The 24,281-nt window shown below is 40.4% G+C and overlaps 2 protein-coding genes across 3 annotated transcripts in view; one reads left to right on the forward strand and one right to left on the reverse strand.

The window, feature by feature from the left end:
* Positions 1-605: 605 nt before the first annotated feature.
* SERPINB5 (serpin family B member 5) lies at positions 606-23,292 on the reverse strand. 2 transcript variants are annotated; one of them, XM_026843326.1, is made up of 7 exons: positions 23,196-23,292; positions 10,341-10,515; positions 7,637-7,774; positions 6,487-6,604; positions 5,054-5,194; positions 3,451-3,620; positions 606-2,116 (listed from the first exon to the last, which is right to left on the reverse strand). In XM_026843326.1, exons 2-7 carry the CDS (start codon positions 10,512-10,514, stop codon positions 1,724-1,726), a joined length of 1,134 nt encoding a protein of 377 aa, XP_026699127.1. In that variant the 5' UTR covers position 10,515; positions 23,196-23,292; the 3' UTR covers positions 606-1,723. The 2 variants fall into 2 exon arrangements, with proteins under 2 accessions (XP_026699127.1, XP_026699126.1); XM_026843325.1 differs by lacking the exon at positions 23,196-23,292 and adding an exon at positions 16,133-16,425.
* Positions 16,371-24,281, forward strand: part of VPS4B (vacuolar protein sorting 4 homolog B) — a 30,427-nt gene continuing 22,516 nt past the window's right edge. Inside the window, 1 exon segment of the mRNA XM_026841382.1 lies at positions 16,371-16,647. Within this exon segment, the coding sequence (XP_026697183.1) occupies positions 16,371-16,647 (277 nt within the window).

The following is a 24,281-nucleotide window of genomic DNA, read 5'->3' on the forward strand; positions in this document are numbered from 1 at the left end:
GACACCTGACGCATATCACCAAAGACCCCCAAAGGTCTGCAGGATCTCACCTCCCATTGTTTCTGGTGGAAGTTAGTCCCCTCAGTACCTTCAAAGATATGGGCCTATGACCCCAGTTAACCCTTTAGTATTAAAATGAGAGCCCCTTAAAGGTCCACAGAGGGAAGGAAATTGGTAAAAACACTGACTCGTGACTAAAGGCTTCTCATGGGTTTGCAAGGCCAAGACTCAGAACTCCTGTCTCCAAACTCACAATAACTACAGCACTGTTTTCTGCTGTTAAAAGTATGCATATTAGGGGTTGCATGTTCCCATTTAGAAATCTCTTTCCAGTTTCTTTCAGACCTGAAGCATCAAGAGGAATTCTCACATAAAATTCTCCCATTTTTTGCAGATACATAATTGAATTCTCTGTATATTGTGACCAGCTATTAACATAGTAATTATCAATTAAATAAAATCAATTAACAATAAAAAAATGGGAACTATCAACTATCCAGAAGGGCAATCCAGACATTGATTTAGGGTTTTACTAAACTAAATGTGTCAGTGAACACACAACAGTGAACACACAGACTGATGCTGGAGGTATTGCAGACATTTGACACGGGTTTTATAGTGCTTTATTTTGAACAGTAATTAGGTAAACTACTACTGAACATATGCAGCAGGCAGTATTTAGATACAAATGAAATCTGATTACCATGACTTCACATGAAATTTGGAGACTGGTAATTACAATGTTAATCTCACTGAAGTTGAAGTCCTTATTTCTTTTTTCATGCTTCAGACATTAAGTAATTGTATGGAGTCTCCTTAATGCTGAATCCAGAACTAGAAATGGCAGATAATCTGTGTGTGAGAAGTGTGGTGTTTCCAGTGTTAATCCAACTGCTTTCTATCCTAGAATTACGTAACATTCTTTTTCTCAGGTTATATATACAGGGCTCCTTGTAGCTGCAGTGAACTGGTCCCATCTTCCATGTCTGAAGGGCATTGAGTCAAAAAATCCCATGCAGCAGTGTCCAACCTCCCCAATCTACGAAGTGACGTAGCTCACACTGCAGTCTTCTGCGTATACATTTTGTCACCGTGATTATTGCCTCTTGCATCCATAGGTCTCCAGTGCAGCTGCTGTTTCAGAAATGCAAACTCTGATGCTAGCCTGAATTGTCTAGCTACACTGCAGAACTTGGGCACTGTTTCACTGGGCACCAGCAGGGTCCAGGAGGGCACCCTTGACCACCAGAGTGTAGCCAGGTACAAGGGGAGGGCTATATCACACCACATGTCCACCTTTTCCCATTCTAGGCAGTAGAAATCCACAGTGTGTGTGATGAGGAAGAGTGGCTGGGCTAGGGAAGAGGAATGTAGCTCTTCCTCCCAGAGCCCTTTCCAACTCTTGGTTTATCTAAAACAGGATCTCAGTTCACTTTGTTTTGGGAAAAAGATGTCTCAGAGGAACAAATACACTTGTTGCTGAGGCTGGGATACTTCTCAGTAAAATATGATGTGCTCTTCACAGTGGGAATCCTTCAGCTTAAGGGGATGAAACATAAGGAGATAAACTAGTTCTGCTGCATATGTAGAGTACATTGTATTACCCAGCTGATAGATGAACCTCTTAGATTTCCTTTCAAATGTGATAGTCAGATGCCAAGCTTTACAGGAACATGCACCACCATAAATGTAATTGTGCTTTTTCATAATGAACACGCCCTGCTTAAGGGGAACAGAATCTGCCTGAAAGAATCACGTTGCGAGTTTTATTGTGCCTAAACAAAAAGATAAATGGATGGTCAGCTTTAAATTCATCTTTGTGTTGCAAAATCCGATATCCTGGTACCTCTCGGGACTCACCACCTTGTTCATTTACTTCCAGGGAGACTTTATGGATGATCTTTGACAAAACCACACCTTTTGTCTCACACATTTCAGAGAAATCTGATGCGCTCTCATTGAAGACATGTGTCATTCCCAGGCTTTCCAGAAGTGGCTTCAGGTCATAATCACCTTCCACACTAAACTTTGGAAGAAATACATTCACTTTGGTGTTGGCCATCATGCTGGGATTGGTCCACTGTAATAAAGTCTCAGGGGTCAGTGCCTTTTCCAGCTGAAGACATAAAGGAACAAAGGACATTAATGAGCAGTCCAAGGAAAGAGAGAAAAAAAAAAAACTATTCCTGAACTTCCCACTCCTATCAAGACCCAAAACCATAAAAGTCCAACCTTTGCTTTTGAGTTTGCAACTGTAGCTTTCAGGGTTAACATACTCTCATTTATATTTAGCAAGTACGTTTTAATCCATAGGACAGGCCTCTGGAGCAACTCCACTGTATGTGCATACTCTGACTATTAGCTTCTTACAAGTTTTTGACAGGCAATCACCTCAACAACCATATGAAGGAACCTGCAAAACAGTTCCTACCCAGGTTACACCCAGCCAACAGACAGATCCAAAAGTCTTGATTCCTGACCCTACAGAGTAATAAAACTGCTGGTATTTGGGACAGAAAAAAAAAAAAAAAAAAACAACCAAAACTCCAAACCAAACCCAGAGCCTGATCTCAATCAAACATGCAGACATTTGAGCAATTTTTTAAAAACTGGAAAGTGAGGAGGCAGAATTTGAGGCCACAACAAAATGGTATTAGGAAAGGCCTCACTTGCATTTTAAGATATGTGTGTTCTGTAATTTACTCCTACATATAAATGTACCTTACAGTTGCAAAGACAAATTCCTCCTGCCTTTAAAATTTATGGCCAGTTGCAGCAAATTGCAAAGGAGACTTGTGTGATCATCTCTCTCTTAATCATTAAACTTTGAAGAGAGGTGAAAATAAATTCTAAAATTTTCGTAGAGAAATGCCATAAGAAAAAGGTGTTCTTTAGGAAATGCCTTCTTCATTTTCAAATTTATGTGCAATTTTAATAAAAAATTACTAATTTTCAAGCACCTCTGCTCAAAATGAAAACTTAGGGAAGACCTTAGTAAAGTAAACCACAGATATATGTTAATTGAAAAAGATGAGGACACCAGAATAAATAATGTCAGCACTACTAGATGCCCAGTAAGTATCACTTTCAGCACTTCACTATAGCAAGAACAAAAATCTTCAGGTGAAAATTATTTTGGGGGTCCAGATATTAAAATTGATGCAGATTGCTAAAGTGTATCATGGGCACCTTCTCCACTTTACACTGTCTTCCGTGCACAGCCTATGTAAAACAAAGTCTTGTTCACAACCTCACACTTGGCCACAGTGGAAACAACGATGTCACAAATATGATATCAAGAACAGAGAAGCAGAATAAGAATGTAAATTCACAGGAAACTTGCTATTTCTCTCCTATGTAGTGTCTAAATAACAAAAACATTCTTTATAGAAGTATATTGTATTATAAGCAAGCTGTTTCCATCATACTAATTCTATTTTTTTCTCTCACCTGCTCCAAGCCAGTGGTCTCATCTTCAATCTCTTTGGGCAGCAGAATGAGCATGCTTATATGTTTGTTAAGGCATGGAAGCTCAAGGATGGCAACATTTAATTCTTTTACATAGCCGAGGCAAAATGTAGCTTCCAGATTCATCATTTGCACTGGTTTAGTTTCAGTCTGCAAAACACAGAGGAAACAATCTAGCATTCCTTTTAATTTAGAAATAAGATAGCAAGAAAGGAAAGTTTGTAAACTTGAATGAAAACGGTACATTCAGTTACCATCAGAGAATTTGTTGGTTTTCATAGGTAATGAAAAGACACCTTGTGGGCTTTTTGCAGTATCAGCTTTCCAAAGAAAAGTGTAACAGAATTCTAATACAATAGCAACATATTGGGAATGTGCCTTAAAAGAGAAATTTACGTAATATTGGTGGCCCTTTGTGCCCGTTTCACTGAGTGCTACAAACTATACTGTCTATATGGTATCATAATGCCAGTAACTGTCAAGCACTGATCACATCTCATCAGTGAAGGTTATATAAATAATTGATATTCTGGTTCAAGAGCTGAAACAGAATAAGAAGACATTTCAGGCTTACCTAAAGCCCTATGTCTTTGCTTTTCATGAATCAAAGAAAACCAAAAATACCCTCCTTATTTCATAGGGAAGATTTCTAAACTATTCTGTTCACCTGGAAACTCATTTAAAATTCAAATGCAGCAGAAGAATATTACTTTAGAAAAAAAAACTTGAGATGTTTCACTTAAAAATTTCAGTGTTGATTGCATGATGTAGTAATTTATGAACCCGAAACTCCAACTTTTCTAATGCACATTTATATATATATATATATATATTTATATATATATATTTATATATCTGGAGTATAATCTCTGTATATCACAGATGTTGCCCAGTTTTATATCTTGGTTTAATGCTGACTGTCTGATCACAATACTCATCACTGGTCACAGATTCCTGAAGGCAACAGTCACTGCACCCACTGCTGGTGCTGCACCCACTTGGACCTTGTGGGCTGATATGCAGAGGGCTGCCGTCGCCATCAATGGAAAGAGGGAGATTGATGGGGTGCCATCCCTGAAGAGGGAAGCACAGGGCCAAGGACCTAAGGGATATATTTAAAGAGACCCCACGGGTGTAGATATTTCACTAGCTCTGTGATCACAAGAAATGCAATGTTTTTTGCTTCACCCCTGCTGGTTTTGGGATGCCGACTCTCGTACAGGCTGCAGTCACTTGGAAGAAGCTACCCATGAGAATATGCATCTCCTTGTAGGCAGTGGCTGCTTTTCATCACTTGTACTTAGCTCTTGTTGTCTAAATATTCTAACAGAACAGTCTGTTTTCACACTGGGCCACTGAAAGATGGATGTGAAATCACCAGCAAAGTTTTAAAACAACACAACAAGCACACTGGTTTAGGGACTCTTACAACAGCATATAGGTTTAGATAAGAGTATAAGAATGCCATGATAATAATAAACATTTCTCATTTTCTCTTGTTGGGATTTCTGTAGTTCAAAGTTTGCATTTTCTTGAATGGAAACAGTACTCTTTTTTTTTTTTTTTTTTTTTTTTTTTTTTTTTTTTTTGACTTTAAAAGGACATTCTTTGACCTCTGCCTCTGGGAACTTCTTCATCCAGTTTGTGACAAAATAAGCTGCATTAACTAGGAGGATCTGAGTCTGGTCATTTACACTATCCTCATTCAAAATATTCTCCATTTTGCCTGCAAACAGGTTTAAGATGGTTGTTAATACAACAATACATTATAGTGTATCGGTTGCTTCAACTGAATATGGAAACATTTCACTATAAATGAAAAAATCTGTGTCCTGCACCTCACTGATAAAAGATTTTCATTCTAATGGAAAATTCCAAAAGGATGTACTTACTTAAAATTGCAGCTTAATGTCTGAAATAGGATTTATGATCAAGGCAGATCTTCCAAATGTTTTCTTAGTTTATATAGCATGGAATCAAAAATATGTTTACTGCTTTTGTTCAGTGCGTTAAAGAAGGGACTGAATTTTCAGTGAAATTCAACAGGTGTAAGTGAAAAAGCATCTGTCATTTGGAGACCAAGACTTGAAGGGAAGTTCCAGATTAACAGCTACTTATTTCTAGACTGATACATGAGAATAAAATAACCAGAATAACAAAAATTGCTGGTCTGATTACAGTTCATAACCAAATACTGATACAGACTTCAAAAAGAGCATGGAAATGTTGTTCCCCCCTTGCTCCGTTTTAGATCTCTTCAAGCACTGCCATAAAAGACAACAGATTCAGAGCACTGGGGAGGCAAGTCCTGCCTTCATGCATGAACTGCAGAGGCAGGGCAAGGTGCTGCCACACGGCCACCTGTGCTGGCCTGGGAAGGACCAGCAGACTCATGCACCCATGTTTTCATATTTGTACCACACGAGGGCAACAGGCAGTAACCTACCCCAGAGCTGCAGACAGGCCCCATTATGGGGGCTGTGAGCTCTCATGAGCCAGAACCAGACCTCTGCCCCCACAGATTAGGCAGGCTCTGCCCAGGGACCCTCACGGTCACCGATGTGCATCGCCTGTGACTCGGCCCAGCAGCTGGTTTCTACAGGAAGGCAAGACACACATCTGCTGGCAAAAGCAACTGAGCTGAGCTGAGCTGAGCTGAGCTATTCATTAACATCCTGAAAGTGCGAGTCCAGTGCCTGGCCTCGATGCATTGATGTCAGATGTGTGTGAAACACCACAGCCAGGAGCTGTCGTTCTCCCAAACTGTCTTGCTGCAGTGAATGTGAGGCTAATGCAAGGTGAGTCTCACATCTCCACCTTCAGAATATTGCAGTCGTAAAATTAGTGATTTCAAAACAGGCTGATGTTGCTAACCCTCATGAATCCAAATAGTAGGTCTAGTCCCACTGCTTTCACTACACATTTACTTCTAAAAGCCTTAGTGAAGACATGTCACAAAGACAAGGATCTTTTTCTCCAAAGAGGCAAACAACATCCCCAAGGTTAAGCTGTACTCACCATCAGTTAGCTCTGAAAGAGATTTGTTGATCTTCTGTCGGGTTTCCTCAGTTTTTTCTTTGAACTCAACTAATTCCAGTTCAGATGGAAAAGGCCTCTTTGTGGAGTTGACAAAGTCCTGAAAGACACAAGGTCCCAAAGTCATCCTTGGTTAAATGTCATCCACTCGATGCCTTTTTACAGAGCCTGCAACATCAGTATCCCTAGCTTCACCACAGGGTATTTGTAGTTTATTATGACGGACAGCTATTAAATAACAGTGGATGACAAGCAGGATGCACAGCTGCATTCAGCACATCACTCCCAAGGTTGCCTTCAGCCCAGTGGTGTTACAGCAGCAGCTAAAGTAACTTTGGTATTACAGGAGTGACCACGTTTGACAGAGTTTGGAAGGATAAAACAACCCTCAGTCCAGGCCTGGCTAAGAGAGAGGACTGAGATAAAGGTCACAGGTTGCTCACATCATGTCTGTCCTCACCAGGTGAGACATTTGTTGCTGTGGATGGGTACTGGCCTTTGCTATAGCAGAGGCTGAACAGCAGGTAATCTGATCATAGCATCACTTGAGCATGTTGAGTTTTCTGAAATATCACTTTTAGGCTGATGTTATCCTTGCTTGGGGCCCTACCACACAAGGTTTTTCTCAGTTATTTGCAAGGTCCATAAGTTGTAAGGCCAAACTTCACCTTCCTCACTTGTGTTGCTTCAATAGCCAGGCTTCTGCCTCCTCAGACAGATTAAGAAAACTACCACTTACACAGTAATTACTTGGGTGTGTGAACTAGACACACATTTGCACCGCCAACTCTTTTTAAAACTCCTTTTCACTCATACTTACAATGCAAAGACCTTGATGTGGTGTAGAAGTTACGTTGCATTCAAAACCTACTGAGCTACTGACCTAAAGCATATTAATGAAAGAATTAGAAGTGTCGTAATAATTGCATCGCTTGGGGTCAAGCAGCATACTCATCCATCCTACAAACTTTTATGGCAGATGAGAATATTATGTTGTTCATCATCTGAGTCTAGTCAAGTAACAGGCATAAGTGAGAGAATTTATTTTAAATAACATTGCAGCCTGACACCATAACCCCTCAACACACTGGCTAAGCAATTCATAGCACCAGGGCTTTTCTGCAGTACTTACTGTGGTAGGATTAAGCGACTTGTCTACGAAGAGCCGTTTGACCATTTTCAGTGCAAAGAAAGAGCTGAGTTTGGAAACATCTGAAGTTACTGTTTGAAACCCAAAAGAAACATCTTTGACATCTTGTAAATGGAGTACCTGTTAAATGAACATAATAAAATACTAAGATGATGATGATGATGATGATGATGATTATTATTATTATTATTATTAAACTATTTGTAACAGCTTAACAAAAAATGATGCTAGATTGTGACCAGAGCTGTGGCTTTTTGTATTTAAGACAACAACAAAGCCTCTGGTTGATGTTACTCAAAAATCATTTATTTATTTAATATTCTCATATAAATCTAAAAACCTGATCCTACCAGAACTTTAACCAAACTCATATCTTTCCTGTGAGCAGTTCAAAGAAATCAATAGATCTGCTCTTGCTGGTGATGTAGCTTAGCTGATTAAAACTCTGTAGTATGGAGTGATAATGTTTTCACCAAACTTAGATTCGCGTTCAAAAACCTGTAACTTTTAAGCCAGATACATGAGGGTCCCAGTTAGTCTCCTTTCTAAAAGTGAGTTACACCTTTAAAAATACTTAACAGATCATCAAGTTTTCTGATTGCTGTGACTGATACATGACATCACATGATATTTCAGCAAAAATTGATCAGATAACTATGTCTGTTTTGGTAGACAAGGTATGAGCTGGAGGTAAGGCTGCTGACCCACACATGGCCACCTCTCAGATCCTGGGAATGATGGGTCCAGTTCTAGGAAGTCCTGTGGTACCCTAAAACTCACTGCTTTTAGGCACCAGAGGTGAAAGGTTATTGCTGGTTTTGTTTGAAAATAACCCTGTAAATATGAATTGAACTTCTAATGCCTGCTTATTACAGGGTTTTTGATGGTGGCTGCTTCATTACAGCCTGGCCAAACCTCCTCACCTGCCTCAAATACCTGCATGAGGCATAACAGGCATTAGCAACCTTATTTTCCTTTGTCCCTCACTCCTACTCTTTCTCTCTGAACACATCATATCTTCACAGACACAACTGCAGCTCTGCCTTAGCCACCCCTTCATGACTTCCCTTCTCCTTGCTCAGTGGGAGCAGAAGGAAATAAGGTCCCAAAGACACAGCACCAGCACAGCTCTCACAAACTCCACGGTCATTTCCTCAGGAACAACTTTCTCAAGTTACTTCCTTTTCCTCCACAGTTTTATTTCTTAGCATGTTAAATGCCGAAAGCTTCTGTGCCGAGAAACTATGTCTGAGGAGAAAGCTACACTACTGCAACTTCTTTACTTGGGAGAGCTTTTGGCACAAGTTTGTTAACTGATATTCCAGAGTAAGACTGACGTCTGGCTCCTTTTATATCTAGTATTTAAAACACAAGCACAAACTCAGGGGCAGGCAGAAGCTAGAACAGACATGAAAAATAGGAGACAGTACATTTAAAAACATACCAAGTTCTCCTTAGTAACTGTAGTCAGCACTTTTTTTTATACCACTTAAGAAATATGAAATATAAGTACACTTGTGTAACAGAGTTCCATTTGTGGATGTGTATGTTAAGTTATTACAGGATGGTTCAAAGCAAATTGCAGACACAAGTGAAAACAAAATTAAGGGTAGTTTAATATTTTGAACTCTCCCATTAGAACAACCATGCCTGAATTTTGAAATGGTGAGGAAGCTACAGAGTGTCATTGAAATATTTTTAAAAAACGATGCTATGTAGAAAAATCTTCAGTGCCTAGAAGATCTTCATGAATATATTGTTGTGCATCTCTGCAAATAGCACAAGACTCATTGCAATTTGTGGCATGAGTAGGGGCATGAGAGGCTGTGCTCAAGGGTACCTTCAGTGAAGGAGGAAGTACAGGATAGAATTCCCAAAGGAGGGAAAATGTATTCAAATGCGTACAACGTCCCTCAGAGCCAAGTGATAATCAGCATATAAATGCATACTGAATTTGCTTCTCATTCACCTTTAGGTAACTGCAGAAACCATGGGCACACTCATTGGGATAAAAAGGCACTACACAAATCTCTGCTTACACAGAGGCAGCGGAGAGGCTGCCAGGCTGCCTCCCTGCACCACAGAGTGAGCTTGATAAACTGCATCATGGCTGCCATGCTGCATAATGGTGTTGGAAACCCCTTGAACACCATCAGATGCTTGTAAGGAGAAACATGGTTGAAGTTGTGCCCTCTTCTACTGCATCCACCTCCTGTTAGTGGTATTGCAGGAGAAAGGGGAAATGTCAATGACAGGACTGTTAAGCATACTTGCTGCTGACAGAAAATGGTAAAAAGATTTACAATGCTATAAAGCTTAGACATTCTTGAATAATGAAAATACAGTTATCCAGAAAATGCAGTGATCTTGACTGTGGCTTGCAGCCAAAATCAACACTATGCTAAAAGGAGACAAGGTTTTAATGCAGCTGTTGAGGACTCTGCCACGTTCCCTTCCACCTTGAACATGCTCGAGAAAGCTCTTCCTTTATGTCAGATGTTAAACTTCTTTTGCTGCGAGGGGCCACAGAGCATGGAATTTCATTCAGAAATTTCAGATGGATGGCTTGCAGCCTGGCTTACGAGGGAACCAGCCATCCAGTAGAATATTAACAAGAATAAATAAGAAAGCCACCTCAGACTGTCTTATAATTTTGCAGCCACAGAACAGGATGCTGTTAGCTTACCTGTTTCATTTGGTTTGCAGTATCCCCTTTCGTAGCTTTATATGCCAGAGCCAGAGACGTTGAGGTACACAGTGGGGCAAAAATAATATTAGCTGTTTTGTCCTTCTCACATAGTTTTTTGAACATATCAACTGCAAAGGCAGTGTTTGCTAGTTGCAGAGCGTCCATTGTCATCCTGAAACAGAAAAGGGAAAAGAAAGATGACTGAGAGTGTAATTCTAGCTCCTGCTGTGGTGGGACTGTGTCAGAGCACTGAAGGAGACTGGACACCAGTATGGAGACTGGGCAACTTGAACTTTCAGGGAGAGGAAAGCAAGGCCTGAACAAACCCACTCAGCTTCAGAGCACACTGGTAGCTCCTGAGGAGCAAGAAGGTCTCATCCATATCCAACAATGAAATGCAAGTGGTTCAGTAATAGATATCATCTTCAAGTGACAGCCAGCAGTGCCACATGTTACATGGAGCCAGTATTACCAGAAGCACTTGGGGAAAATCTGGGTAGGTCAGGCTCACCCATGCATATTGAGTCAAATTGGATCACATAGGAACTTAATCTGTTTTTAATTGATACTCTTAAAATGTGCCAATTTATAAGGTACTTCGCCTATGCTCTGGGCTCTCCTGGCTCTCAGACAGGCCTTTAATAGTCTCAATCTTTCCTGTCTCTTGCTTCATGGATAATTGTTCATTAAAGCTTTAGCTTTGGTACATGGCTTCCTCTAAGGGATTCCCCTAGCCATTCTCCCTAGCCTTGCTAGAAGTCTCCAGAAAGCTGTCTGATCCTGTAGGTTGAGATTGTCCTAGAAACTTAAAGGAGGCCTCCTAAATAAATACTGCTCTGTGCCCAGTCATCATTTACGCTGTTTTAACTGCAAATATTTTCCTAGCCATTCTTAATAACTGCAGTTGCCACAGGGCTGTTAGATGATCCGTGCAGTCAGGAATGGTAAGGGTGGTGCCCAAGGGACAGTTGCTGCAGTCCATGCTCTGGGAAAGCCAGAGAGATTCCCATTTTCCAGACTGCTTTCACATACCTGAAATTGCACTTTGGTGTAAGCACATTTGTGTAGATTCAAGCTAACAAGGGTGAGCCAAAGAATTTCAGTCAATAGCACAAGTTTGTCTTTAGACCAACAAGCACACAGAAGAAGACCCCTTTGGCATAGTGAATTTGACACTACTCTGCCCACAGTATCATGTATGCCTAAAAAAAAAAAATCAATCTGTTAAAATTGGTTAAAACAGCTCCACCAAAGCAATTGACAGAAAGGAAATGGAAAAGATGAATATTGGAAGAGACTTCAAAAGTTGTAAGATTTCACACAGAACCTAAAAGATGTCTCCGGCATTTGCTATCTCCCAGAAAAATGGCAAATTAGTGCAATAAATATGGTGTGGAGGTGTTATTTTAAAAGGTGTGTTCTCGTCCTGACATGTACCTATCTACATTTGCATTTCAGGCTCTGACACTGAAGATCTAGAGATCCTATTTTATCCTATAATGAAAAGGAAAGTCAGTTATTTCTTATATTTGTGGGAGGTTTGCTAATCTTTTGAGAAACACCTTAAGAACAGGGATTTATCTCCAATAACTGACTACTTAATACTGCAATCTCATTCATTTAACCTAGTTCATATCATTTGCATCCTAGCCAGGAAAGATCTCACTGGGTGAGAGCAGAAAGGTATAAGAAGACAGAAAATGGAAGAAAGAACACATGGGCAGGGAACTGTCTCCAGCAAGGTACCTTTGTTGACCATTCACTCTAATCCCAGTTAGGAAAGGCATTCTGAATTAGAACAATCTCCTCTTTGAATGCATGTGTCATACTGCCCAAACTTAAGTGAATATCTGACACCATTGTACAGATGCCGTGGAGCAGTTATGGTACTTGATAGTAATGAATGACTTCCAAATGATCTGTGGTATTTATACATTTTTATGGGAGTAACAAAACGGGTGCATAATTTGTCTACAACACAGTAGAGAAAACACTTTGATTTACTTGTAAGGCCTGTTGGATTAGAAAAGGCCTTTTACAAAATAAATGTCTTTATTTTTATTTTAATTAACTTGTACGTGTTCTTAGATCTATTTGGTAAGGCAACAGGTTTATATGGCAACTGGTTTGTTTTGGGCTAAAATATGCGGTATAAAAGGTTACTGAAATGCATTGCACAATCCAATTCAGTAAAAAAAAAAAAAAAAAAAAAAAATTTGAAAAGCACAGCCAACCAGCACTGCACTCTCACAAAACGTTGTGACTGTTGGTATTAGCAACAAAGTGTTTGCTAACAAATCCCCTCCCACTGGAAAAGAAAGAAAAAAAGGTATTTGTCTTGAAGAGGGGAAACATTAAATATATATCACTGAAGAAAGTTATCCCCACATAAAAATATAGAGGAGTATGCTTTGAAACATCTAGAGGCTTTGCTAGAACTCTGAATTCGGAATGGGTCTGGCCAGACTTGTCCATCTTCCAGTAGCCTGGCAGTGCCCAGCAGCTGCTCGGTAAAGGGAGATTGTCCATGTGAGATCCCATTTCACAGTGTCAGCAGGCGTCGAGCTGATGTCAGAGTGAGGTTCAGGAAATGTGTCTCAGAGATCTTATGGGTGTAAAGGAGAACTAAGCACCAGCCCAGCACTGTAACCATCTCTCTCATTTATGTAGTTGCAATTTCTCACACATAAAAGTAACTAATTACCAGAAAAGTCAAGCTTGCCAGCATGCACCTTGAAGGTGAAGAGCTTTGGGCAGAACAATGGCAAAAGACGGTTAAAACAAATTTGAAGGACTGAGACTGCCAATGAGAGAGTAACTTGGAACAACATGGCAAAGGAACAAATGTAAAATCATCCTCTAAACTGCCTCTCCACAGTTGCTCATCCCAGATGTGCACCTTTGCACTTGTGCGTGTTTTAAATAAATTCCCTTGCATAGGCTACCTATCTTCCCCATTAACTCAACCATTCACACATGAACACATAATACATATGTATACTTTGTCTCTTTCTCTCTCTCTGCCCGCTCCCCCAGCTAACATTTGAAGATTTGGGGCAAGTACCAACTTCCCAGGTATTTCTCACGGAGGACCTGGTGGAAAATTACCTAAGGAACCAAGAATGTGTCATATGACATCTACTACCCTCAAGAAGACAAACAATATGAAGAATCTCACAATGCAGAATGAGAGATGTAGTCCATCTGAAAAAAGTCTTATTTGCTAGTGGGGCAGAATATAATTCTTTAGTGTTGGCTGGCCTGATAGTATTCTATTTAGGCCTCTGGATCTTCCTTACAGGCTAAAAAATCAATATGCAGTAATAACTGCTTAAAAATACTTCTTGTTCCTTTCTGTCTCAATATTGCAAATGTGATGCTGTCATTCTAACATTAGTATTTTCAGTTATATTGGCAAACCTAGGGTGATTTTAAGATGTGTATGTGCTACCGGTGTTGCGCTTCCTTGGGTTGCAAGAGAGTCAAAGTAAGAAAATAAAATAGAAAAATTTGCAAAACTGAATGATACTCTTCTTCCTTATGCCAGTGAAAAGCTGTACCATGGCTTAAAAACTCTTCTGACCTCATTGGTAACTGATACTGTTCATGTTGAATCATTTTCTACAAAGTTTCAACGTTCCTTTTTAGTGAGGAAAATGGGAGATATTTCATGGTGAACCTTTTATTTACCTTTTGTTCATACAGTAACTGCTGATATTCTCAAAACTTCTTTTGTCCTGAGTGAAACTATTTCTGGTAGCAGTGATGCTACCAGAAATGCTCCATTCTTACAGTTTCTTTCTTGTAGTGCTACTATTAAATAATGACCATTCAGGATATTTTGTTGGGAAAAAAGCTCAGGTTCACCCTTAACCTTGAATGATGGGAAGGATATATCTATTTCACCATCTTTTTCAACTGCACCTGGTCAGTTATTTTTTTAATGCTCCGTTGATGTATGATATTTAGGAGCTCATGACATTCATAGTCTTAAAAAGAATTTACCATACTGAATACTACAAAATCTTAAATCTTGTTAAAGCCCTGAGCATCCCAAGTCTTGTAAGTCCATTAAGGCCAGTTCCAGTCAAGTGAGAAGAGTTGAAGCTCCCATCAAGAGGAAAACCCATTAGCTGCCCATTAGAAGTCTTAGAAATCAGATGCAACTCATGAGTCAGTAATCACAAAGAATTTTCAAACAGGGAGGGGTCAAAAAATTGAAAATGACATTTTAAAAAGGCCTGCTGCATGAATTCTTGCTGAGTACCTCCTTTCCCAGGCAAGCGGTATGTCAGCATTTCCAGAGAGGCCTGCGGCACTGGGACATCTTCTAAACACAGCTAACTTGTGATCCACCCAGCTTTGCTTAAAACTGTGACTGCCACAGAGTTATAGAAACAGTTTCAGATACAGAAGGCAACTGAAAGGCTACTGAACCAGTTTAGAAAAACATGATTTGAACTTGTTTATTGATATAAGTCACCAATTTTATTTAGTCACTCTCGAATGCAACAACAGCAACAACAAAACCCAAAAAAAAGAACAGAGAGGCTTTGTTTACTATCTGCTCACTAAGAGAAAAGCTAAGTATAATCAGGAGAATTGCAGTGTCTGTGTGGAAATGTCTGACAAGTTAAATTAGCTATAGGGTAGGGATAATCTGATAAAGTAAAACAAGTATTTATTTTATTCCTGTCTCGGTTAAGCTGTTCTCCCCAGAGAAGGCACCTGTGGCAGATAAAGTCTGGACAGCGCTGGCCATACAGTGCTGGGGGGTGTATTGGGTTCACAGCTCAGGAGCTGAGTGCCAGCACTGTAGTCTCTCTAGTTCAAACAAACTTCCACCAAGAGGATAAATGACATGAAACAACCCACACTCATGTCTCTCAAGTGAGGCATTAATATTTGAAACTAGCTCAAGCATTTAACATGACCCCATTTCAGCTCTTACTCGGCAAACACAAAATATAAAGGAAATAAAAGACTTCTTTAGGTATTTTCTTCTTTCTTCTACACAAATGACAACTCCCCACCTGGCAGACTACCTGACTAGGCAACAAGGACACAATTTCTCTGAGGAACGCGAGACATCAGACCGATGTGGGACCAGAGTGTCTCGTATGGTTGGGGAAAAAGCACTGTCAGCAGTATAGCAGGGAAAGGCACTCCAGGAAGGAAAGAGTGAAATGAGCCACCACAATATGCTTTGTTGTACCTCAATAGCCAGTGAATTCTTCAAACTAAATGGCCACACTGAAAATGAATTTGTAATTACTGGACCTAAGTTCCTGCCCTTCACTTTAAACAAGTGCGGATTAGTCACTTGATTAATAACTCAAAGCAAACAAAGTAGAGTGTACACACCTCTGCAGAAAATGAGAGGAATATTCCTCTGGAACAGAGACTTACAAAACAGTCTAAATACTATTTTGACACACGGAGCATACACAATCTGCTTTTTCTGATATGGGGAAATCCATTTGCAATAAACCACCACATTTCAATAATTCCTAATGCCCTTGCTGTCTCACCTGCCAGATCCTATTCACTGCTTCCAATTAATCTTTTCAGGGAGAAGAAATATGGCACAGCAAATGCAGCAATTTTTGGATGAAATGAAAATACTGTAGTTTGGGAAGGCTTTTTTGCTCCTTTAATTCCACATGATATCCTTTTGTGCAAACTGCCTTATCCCACTCCCTCTACGTGATTATCTTTCACAATTGAGATCTGTTAACTATTAGTTAGGCATTAATTAAAATCAGAGAAAGAAAAAAAGTTGTACTTACTTTGCAATGTTACAATCCTGGTAAAGGAATCAATGAAATTGGCACAGCACAAAGAACTAGCTACCAGTGGTGAAACCTTGCAGAGCAGAGGACTCAGTTAACTTGCCTTCTCATTGACACCACTCCCACTTTCCCAACCTTAATTTGTGCACACACACTCCCTCTCACTCTTGCTTTCCTTTTTTTTTTTTTTCCCCTTAATCATTCTTCATGGCAACTCCTACACTGGAGGAGCAAAATGATTCACACCAGAGTTGTCTTTGCCTGCCCAGCTACTGAAGACAACAACAAGCTCTGGCAGGAAAGAGCAGCCTTTGTGCGTTGCCTTCAGCAAGTGCAGTACAAAAGGCACCAGACAAGAATGAACGAAGACTACGAAGGAGAGAATACAGGAGTGGATGAACAATTAAAAGACCTTCTGAGCAAAACCAGTAGTCCAAGTTACATTGGAATTGCCGCTAGTTGCAGGAAAATTGTAATTGTGAAAAAGACACCCAGGAAGACAACCAAAATGTGTAGGAGTGCCTGGCTGGGCAGTTTGCATATGTATATGCATTAAGACAGTGTCTGAACTCTGTCTTTGTAAGGGGCATATGTGTATTTGTTTGCCTTAAAAGCCTAAGGCCAGACTGGAGTTAATGCTCAAGGAAAAATATCTGCCCTTCTTGCTGCTGTAATGCAAGAGCTTCTTCCCATAGGCAGCTGGGTCCTCTGCAGGGGAGCAGCCTTCCCCGCTGCTAGCTGTCCCCAGAGGTGGGAGAGAAACAGAAAGTCACATCCCTTCACATCCAGGATGAGGACCGCTGGGTTCATGTCAAACAGTCCACGTTACTACTGACAAACACGACAGGGTGGGAGAAAAAAGTGAGCGGGAGAGGTGATGGTGCAGCCCACCAGGTCTATTTTTATTTGCACGATGTACACAGTCCTCAGCGAGGAAGAGGTGGCCTACCCCTGCTCCATACCATTCGCTGGTTGGAGCCGCTCACAGCAGGGAACACCAGCAAGTACTCTCTGGGAGGCCATGGCTACACTTCAGTCCCCATGAGGAAACAGTGTGCCACACCACAGGCACAGCTCAGGTTCACACTGCAGCAACCCCAGGTGGAGGTGGCCCTGCATAGTTTTAGGCTACAAAAGGTAAATTCAAGATAATTGAGTTTGCTTTCAGGTTTGCAGTGCTGGCATGCCCAGCTGCCCAAATGAAAGGGCTAGGAAACGAAAGGATGTGCTTTCACTGACATGGTGCCTGCCTCCTTGGTGACAGTGGGAATTGGGGACCTGTTACCTCCTTCTGGAACAACACACTCCTGTGTTGCTTTCAGCATAAATCACACCGTGCCATGGATCCTGATCAGGTCCTACCCATGTTTCCTTCCAAAAGGCTCTTAAGCTCTTAGTACCCAAAGGAAATTATATTTTACTTTCTGCTATGATGCAGATGGGGTTTACCTTCCATCATTACCAGACAACCAATTTAAAATTTGTATGCTTTGCCATAAGTAAATTCATAACAAAGACAGGGTGTGGATATGTTTAAGCAATTAAAATAAGATACAGGCCAGCTGGCTAAACAGTGCCATCTGGGCCATCGTTATGTATCTAATTATGCCTTCTGTAAGAGAAATTTTGTCGAAAATCCACAGTAAAGTTGGCTGCCAGACTCTTCTCAGATGTCTGCAGGTAATCTAAAGCCAAGTATTGCTGTCTCTGCAGACTTTCCTTCAGACCCAGGTCTACCAAGCATAGTCACTGTGAAGTGGCTCAGGGGCTTCTGGATAAGCTGCAGGGTGGTGGACAACAGTCAGATTGCCTTAACAGAGACAGCACAACTCACCAGATCCATTTCCTCACAAGTGATAGGTGGGAAATATAAGTAGGTGCATCAGTCTCTTTTAAAGGCTGGACACTGAAAAAGGGAAAGGACTTTACATTGCCAAGCTGGAGATGTGTAAACATCACTTACCCTCCACTAGATAACTGCTCTGGGATAGCTGAGGTCTGGCAATACAGAGATGTATAGAATCCTTCAGCCTGACCTATTTACTGCTGAGAAATTAATTATTTCTGATCATGGTGCCATAAAACTAATAACCACTGCTGTAGTTGTGGTGCTTCAGATGAAGGAGTCCACACTGGCACCGGTAACTGAGCGGCTCAGAGGGCAGTCCTGCTACCCCTGAGAATGGATATTTGGTGCTCATTTGCTGTTGGTGGTAATGTTAAAATAACTGTGACTTCCTGGTAGCTTCTTATTCATATTTATGCAAATTTTTTGACATATGACTGAGCCTTACATATATCCCAGGAAGATGTGGAAAAGCAGAAGATGCTAACTTGAAAAGTAGAAGATGCTTAACCTCAGGTAGTTGAGGTTTGCAAGGGACAAGAAGTGAGCAGTTCTCCCCCAGTCCAGGTACACTCAGTCTGACTGAATGACTACTTGCATCAGTTTCCTTGTCTCCTGCATTCACCTTTCACTAAATTAGTCTTGTTCAGTTTAATCTCAAAGTATTTTCAACGCATACCAATTATGATCTATATTTCTATCACCAGGTTAAAAAAAAAAAATAGAACCAGTAACAATATTTTTCCTTATAAAACCATGAAAACTATTTTAAGCCCTCTGTGAGTTGGACACCTCCTAATGTGATGTTGTCTCAGAAAATAAGGTAAATAAATAAAGCAGAAACAATGGGGGTGTGACGTGGAACACTTTGAATATTAAAGTGTGACGCCTTGTAACACAGACAAGTTACAGTCTGCCAGCAAAGTAATAACAGAGCTCCTGTCCTCACTCTTCCAGGTCTTCAATAGCCCAAGGAAAAACACAAAGAGCTCACTGGATGCTAGCATCCAGCAGTTACATATTTGTGTCTTCATCTACCAACTGGCAAGCTGGACACGCTTCATTGCAGAAGGGATGCAATCAGCCAGGTGACTCTCCTGTTACTCAGCGGCTTTTGGCTCTCGCTCCCCCCAGCTCTCCCCACTGCTCCCTCTGAACACCTCCCAGGGACGCTGCCCCCACATGCTGCTGGAAAGAAAAACAGCCGCCTTCTCTTCACTCTTTGAACAAGCTCATTTGGGGGAAGGGAACGCTCCTGCTGCTCAGCACAGCATGGAGAACTATTTCAACTATTTCTGAGACTCAAAGCGTCCACTGTAGTCTTTTTTCTTTTTTTTTTTTTCTTCTCCCAAACTCACTACTGCTCAGTGCATGTCTGATTGCAATTAATGCTGTCAGGCTTTGGAGACCACATGGGAAATCATCTACAAGTGGGACAGAATAATGAACAGAATAAAGTGGTGCATTCTTTCTATCCTGCCAGGCATGAAAGGTCTTCTAAACTTGTTATAGCTCTCAGAGTAAGCTTTGGATCTTTCAAGGAAGCCAATGATAGGAGGTCATTTGTATACTTCTGTTTTTATTGAGTGACCTACAATTTTAACACATTTAGAAAAATTCAAATAGTAAGACTGCAGTGTCTGTAAACGGGTATACACAGCAGAACATTTCATATTCCTCACATAACATGGGTCTGGATTACTATTTAGCAACAGGAATAGGCCATAGCCAAAATATTTTCCATTTTCGTAAGAAATGCTAGCAAAGGTCTGACTGACAAACCACAAGTTAATTTGAAATTAGAACAGCACAAAGTGTTGCTCTATGGTTCCACTGAGAGACATAAACTCAACAGTAACAAGCTCTTTTTCTCTCTTTTCTCTTTCTTTACAATGCATTTGTACTGATATGCAAAAAGGATGGCGTCACATAGCAACACACTGATTCAACATGTATGGTAGCAATAGTTTTCTACAGGCATGTCTGCTGACGTAGAAGTATTAGTCACTGGTGATTACTTTAATAATGGACAGGAAATTAATTTCTCATACTTAAATGTGCTCACTTATGGGTTATTTTAATCAGGCTGTTCTGGGCTGGGGTATACATTTCATTGGGAAAAAAATGAAACAGGAAACCAAACAGCTGACAGCTTTCAGTGAGAACAAAGCCTTTAATCTGGCAAATGGGTAATGAATGATCCCATGTGCTAGAATCGGGTTGTTGAGGATCTGACTATTTTCCCCAAAGGCGCTGCTCCCAACACAGCACGAGGCATAATGCTTGGTGCAATACAAATAAATTGGTTTAAGTAGTAAGCTAACTAGTAAGTCAAAATATAAGGGGACATCCATATGTGTAAAAGATACAAAAAACCCTGACACATTATTCTGAAACTTTATCTTTTTCCCACTGCACAAAGGCTAAGACCAATGTTAGTGAAACAAAAGCAGAGAGACAATGCTTTGGATTAACTGGTTCCCACTAAAGCATCTGTGATCCACTCCTTCCAGGAAGAAAAAAATTTGAACCCATCCCTGTGTGCACTGCTGGTTCATGGTGCCATCTCATGGGGACACAGATAATATTTCTCCTTTGTCACTGATGCCCACAGTTCTGCACCAGCTTCCTTTGCCAGGCTGGAACTATGACTCAAAATCACCTGCCTTACGTTTGTCACAGAAAAAGTGCAAACACACTCACATTTGTCATGTTTCCTCAGTCATTTTTTTTCCATTTAGTGATATTTTCAAATCTTTGAAGTCACACTCCCTAGTACTGTTTAGATTAATGGATTCACTTTATTGAAACCACCTTACTGCAGGAGCACCACTACTGAGGATGCTTTCTCTACATATTCACAATTTATTATGCTTGATTATAGATCTGTGGAGGACCTCAACTAGTGAATTACTGGCATCATAATAATCCATCACTAAATGCCTAACTGAGCATAGGAGGAGTTTTAGAATTATAGTCCTTCACCTAGCAAAATAAAATCTTTTGGGGGATAGGATTGCTCCTGTGATTAGATCAGTGTGGAAACTCTAAAGAGAGAGGAGATCACAATGACATAAGGTAAATTAGCAGAAGTACCTTTCCCAAAGGGAGTAAACGGACCAAGCAGCCCTCTCCTTCAGACATGAAACTACTTTTAAATCAGAGTTTCAGCAGTTCCTGGAAGGGATGACATGACCTTCACTGCCCACCATAGGAGACCTGGACTCTGACACACAGCTTCCCTTCCAGGTCTGTGTTTGTATTACTCCTTTAACTGTCTCCTTACAGTGTACAGAGGAACAGAGTATGAGAATTAGGGATTTTCTTCCCCTCTTTCTTTTATTCATTGTCATCAGTAGATGAGTCACTTTCTTCTGTAATCCAAGTAGTTACGTGTTTGTGTGATTAATGTGGGTGAGGGCACACACTTTCCCAGAGTTGCTTAGTGCAACTAATATATTCACAGCCTGAATATATGCATATTAAAGGAAAATAAAAGCTTAGAATCAATATTTGCCGAAGATTTCACTGGAATTGGGTGTGCCTTCACGGGTTTTCAGTGGAGGATGGAGTGAAGGCCTTTGTTTACCCCTGAATGCAGCTAAAATGAAGTGTGAACATGTTAATTCTTGCTTCTCCAGTTGGTATTTGGCAGATCTGTTAAAGGCAATCAAATCACAGTGTGCATTCTTATGCACTACTTGAAGGAACACACCCTGTATGATCAGTAAATTATAAAAGTTATATCTGCAACCCTATCTTGACTTCCAGATGTAAAATTTACAAATAATGGCCTAAAACCACAGCCAATGTAAACTGATTAGTGCCCATGAGAGCAAGGGAGCTATTCCCATACTCAGCAGTTGATTCAGCTCACATCACCACTAACCCAGGGCCACTAGACTTGCATCACAAAACACATAGAATAAAATATTATATTAGCCCATAATAGAAAAAGTATCAAGAAGTTGTAAATTGTAAAAAATTATTCGATATTTTACAAAATATAGTGCTAGGACTTGATAATAGAATGCTTCCTTTTCATTTTCCTACTTACATTTACCCAGGTGATAAGGCACCTATTGAGAGGTCGCTTTCTTCAGTCCTTCTTCAATCTAATGGTCCCATTAAGCTCTATGGGGAAAGTTCAGAGGACACTGCATGCATAGTCCAGCAAGCTAGTAAATTTATTAGCACATTAACATTTATATAACAGGAGTAGGAGGTAAAGATGTAATTAGGTTTCTAGGAACTTCGGGTAATGCAAATACCTGTCCACCTGCCTACCTAAGGTCAAGATTCAAAGCCCACCATGAAGTTGGCTACTGATTTGTGTGGATTTGGGGTAAAATAGGCCAATGGACTTGTTAGTGAGAATTGTATTGAAAGGTGTGAAGAAAGTGTTGTACATGTGGAAGTACTACAGACAGCTTATGGTGGAATAATAGCCTGGTTCGAAGAACTTCCTGCTTAAAATAAAAATTATTCTGCTAAGAGTAGCTTGGATGAAGAGAAAGTTAAATGATTTCTCTATCCAGTTTTTGCTCCTTTCCATACAAGATCTAGTGAAAAGGTTTAGGGATTAATGAAGAGGGATCTAGGAGAGAAATGGTAGGCGAGATGTCTAGCACAGACTAGATTGTAGTAGCTGTACAGCCTGCTACTCCTAGTACAGCATCTGGCCTTTGGAGACTGTGAGACTTTCTTGTGCTCCCCTGAGCCTGCATAAGTGAGAGGTGCAACAGCAAGTGTCTTAACACTGCGGTCCTCAACTCCCAGTACACCACTGAGCATCTTCCATACTGTGGAAAGAGGGAACATATTGGTTTGAAGACACCTTGGATGGACCCATTTCTTCCTACTCTCCCATGAATTAAAGAACTGCGAGAGTTCTGTATTTAAGGTCTTCTGCAGTTCTGAAGCAGAGGGCATGTTTAGACCCTTACTTCTTAAAATACTGTTTTGAAGAAAATGACAAGACAAACCACCATTCAGGAAAAAAAAAAAAAAAATTATTTGAAGGAGCTGCAGTATGGTCTAGTCCCAGCCCAATTCTCTTCCCCTTTATCTCCTTACTCATTCAGACTGCAAGCCATTCAGTAATGTTGAAAACACTGCTCTCTACAGTCACATAGGCAAAAAACACTTTGAATTTACCATGAGAATAAAGTCTGCTGGAAGCATCAGAGCTAGCACATCAGTTTTAAAACTTACCCACACAGTGTGACGCTCTGTTTTGCAACAGCTACATTCAGTCATTCTGCTGTATATAGGAATGGCAAAAGTTATTCCCCTGTCATCTGTGTAGAGGAGTCTGGTAATACTTTTAAAGTACCTACTGGAGCGGAACTGCTTTTCTGCTTCTCATTGCCTAACAGAATTTAGATTTCTGGTACTCTGGCAACAGAAAACACTACAGGCTTTCTATTGCACAGGAGAGCAGATTCACAGAAAGAAAATCTGGGTCAACTCACAGATTTGTGTCTTTTTAAGACAGTGAGACACAAGCTGCGACAACCAGCTGGCTTGAACCCTTGCATAACACAGGCTGTAGAACCCGATCTACTGATTTTATGAGACCCATGATTCCTCTCTGGATTACAGCATATATTTTTGAAAAATCTGGCAGTGATTAAAAAAGACTCCCAGGTGATGAGAGCATCTACAATATCCATAGGAGTTGTTCCAAAGATTCTACAGGTCATCAAAATCCTAAATGAAGGCAATATGAAGCAATCCAAAGTGCACAGTCCAAACCTGAAGCTTTCTAAACGCAAATAAACATTGGCTGGAGAACATATTAAATTTTTTTTTTCACAATAAAATCTCCGAAGTGAGTAGGGCTGTAAGCCTGTTAAACACTGTGACTGTAAAAACATTTCAAAGAAAAATGCTGCTACACCTAACTCAACAATGCATAGCACAAAATCACTCCCTGAACTCATATATGGGTAGAAGAGTTGGCAGTTCCAGCTGGCAAAATAGGATGCCTTAAATGAACAAGAGTCAGCCAATACAGCCCTGAAGCCACATCTGCTCAATTTTGCATGAAGTCATCATCGAAGTGATTTTATTCCATTCATTCTCAATGAGTTAGCAAGACCTAACATATGAAATGTTATGTAGAAAAGAACTAGGTGAAATGTTTGTCCTTGGCCTCTAAACAGAATGCCAATAAGTGTCCCTGTTCAGTGAGTTCATGATGAGGAAAGACTCAGAAATCCCCGAACTTATGCTGTACCGAGCCAGTCTTACCATTGAAGACAACACAGGCAGTGCTGAGAAAGTTTCAGATTCCAT

Source organism: Athene cunicularia, assembly GCF_003259725.1.
Source record: "Athene cunicularia isolate RWA chromosome 2 unlocalized genomic scaffold, athCun1 chr2_part1, whole genome shotgun sequence".
Classification (NCBI taxonomy): domain Eukaryota; kingdom Metazoa; phylum Chordata; class Aves; order Strigiformes; family Strigidae; genus Athene; species Athene cunicularia.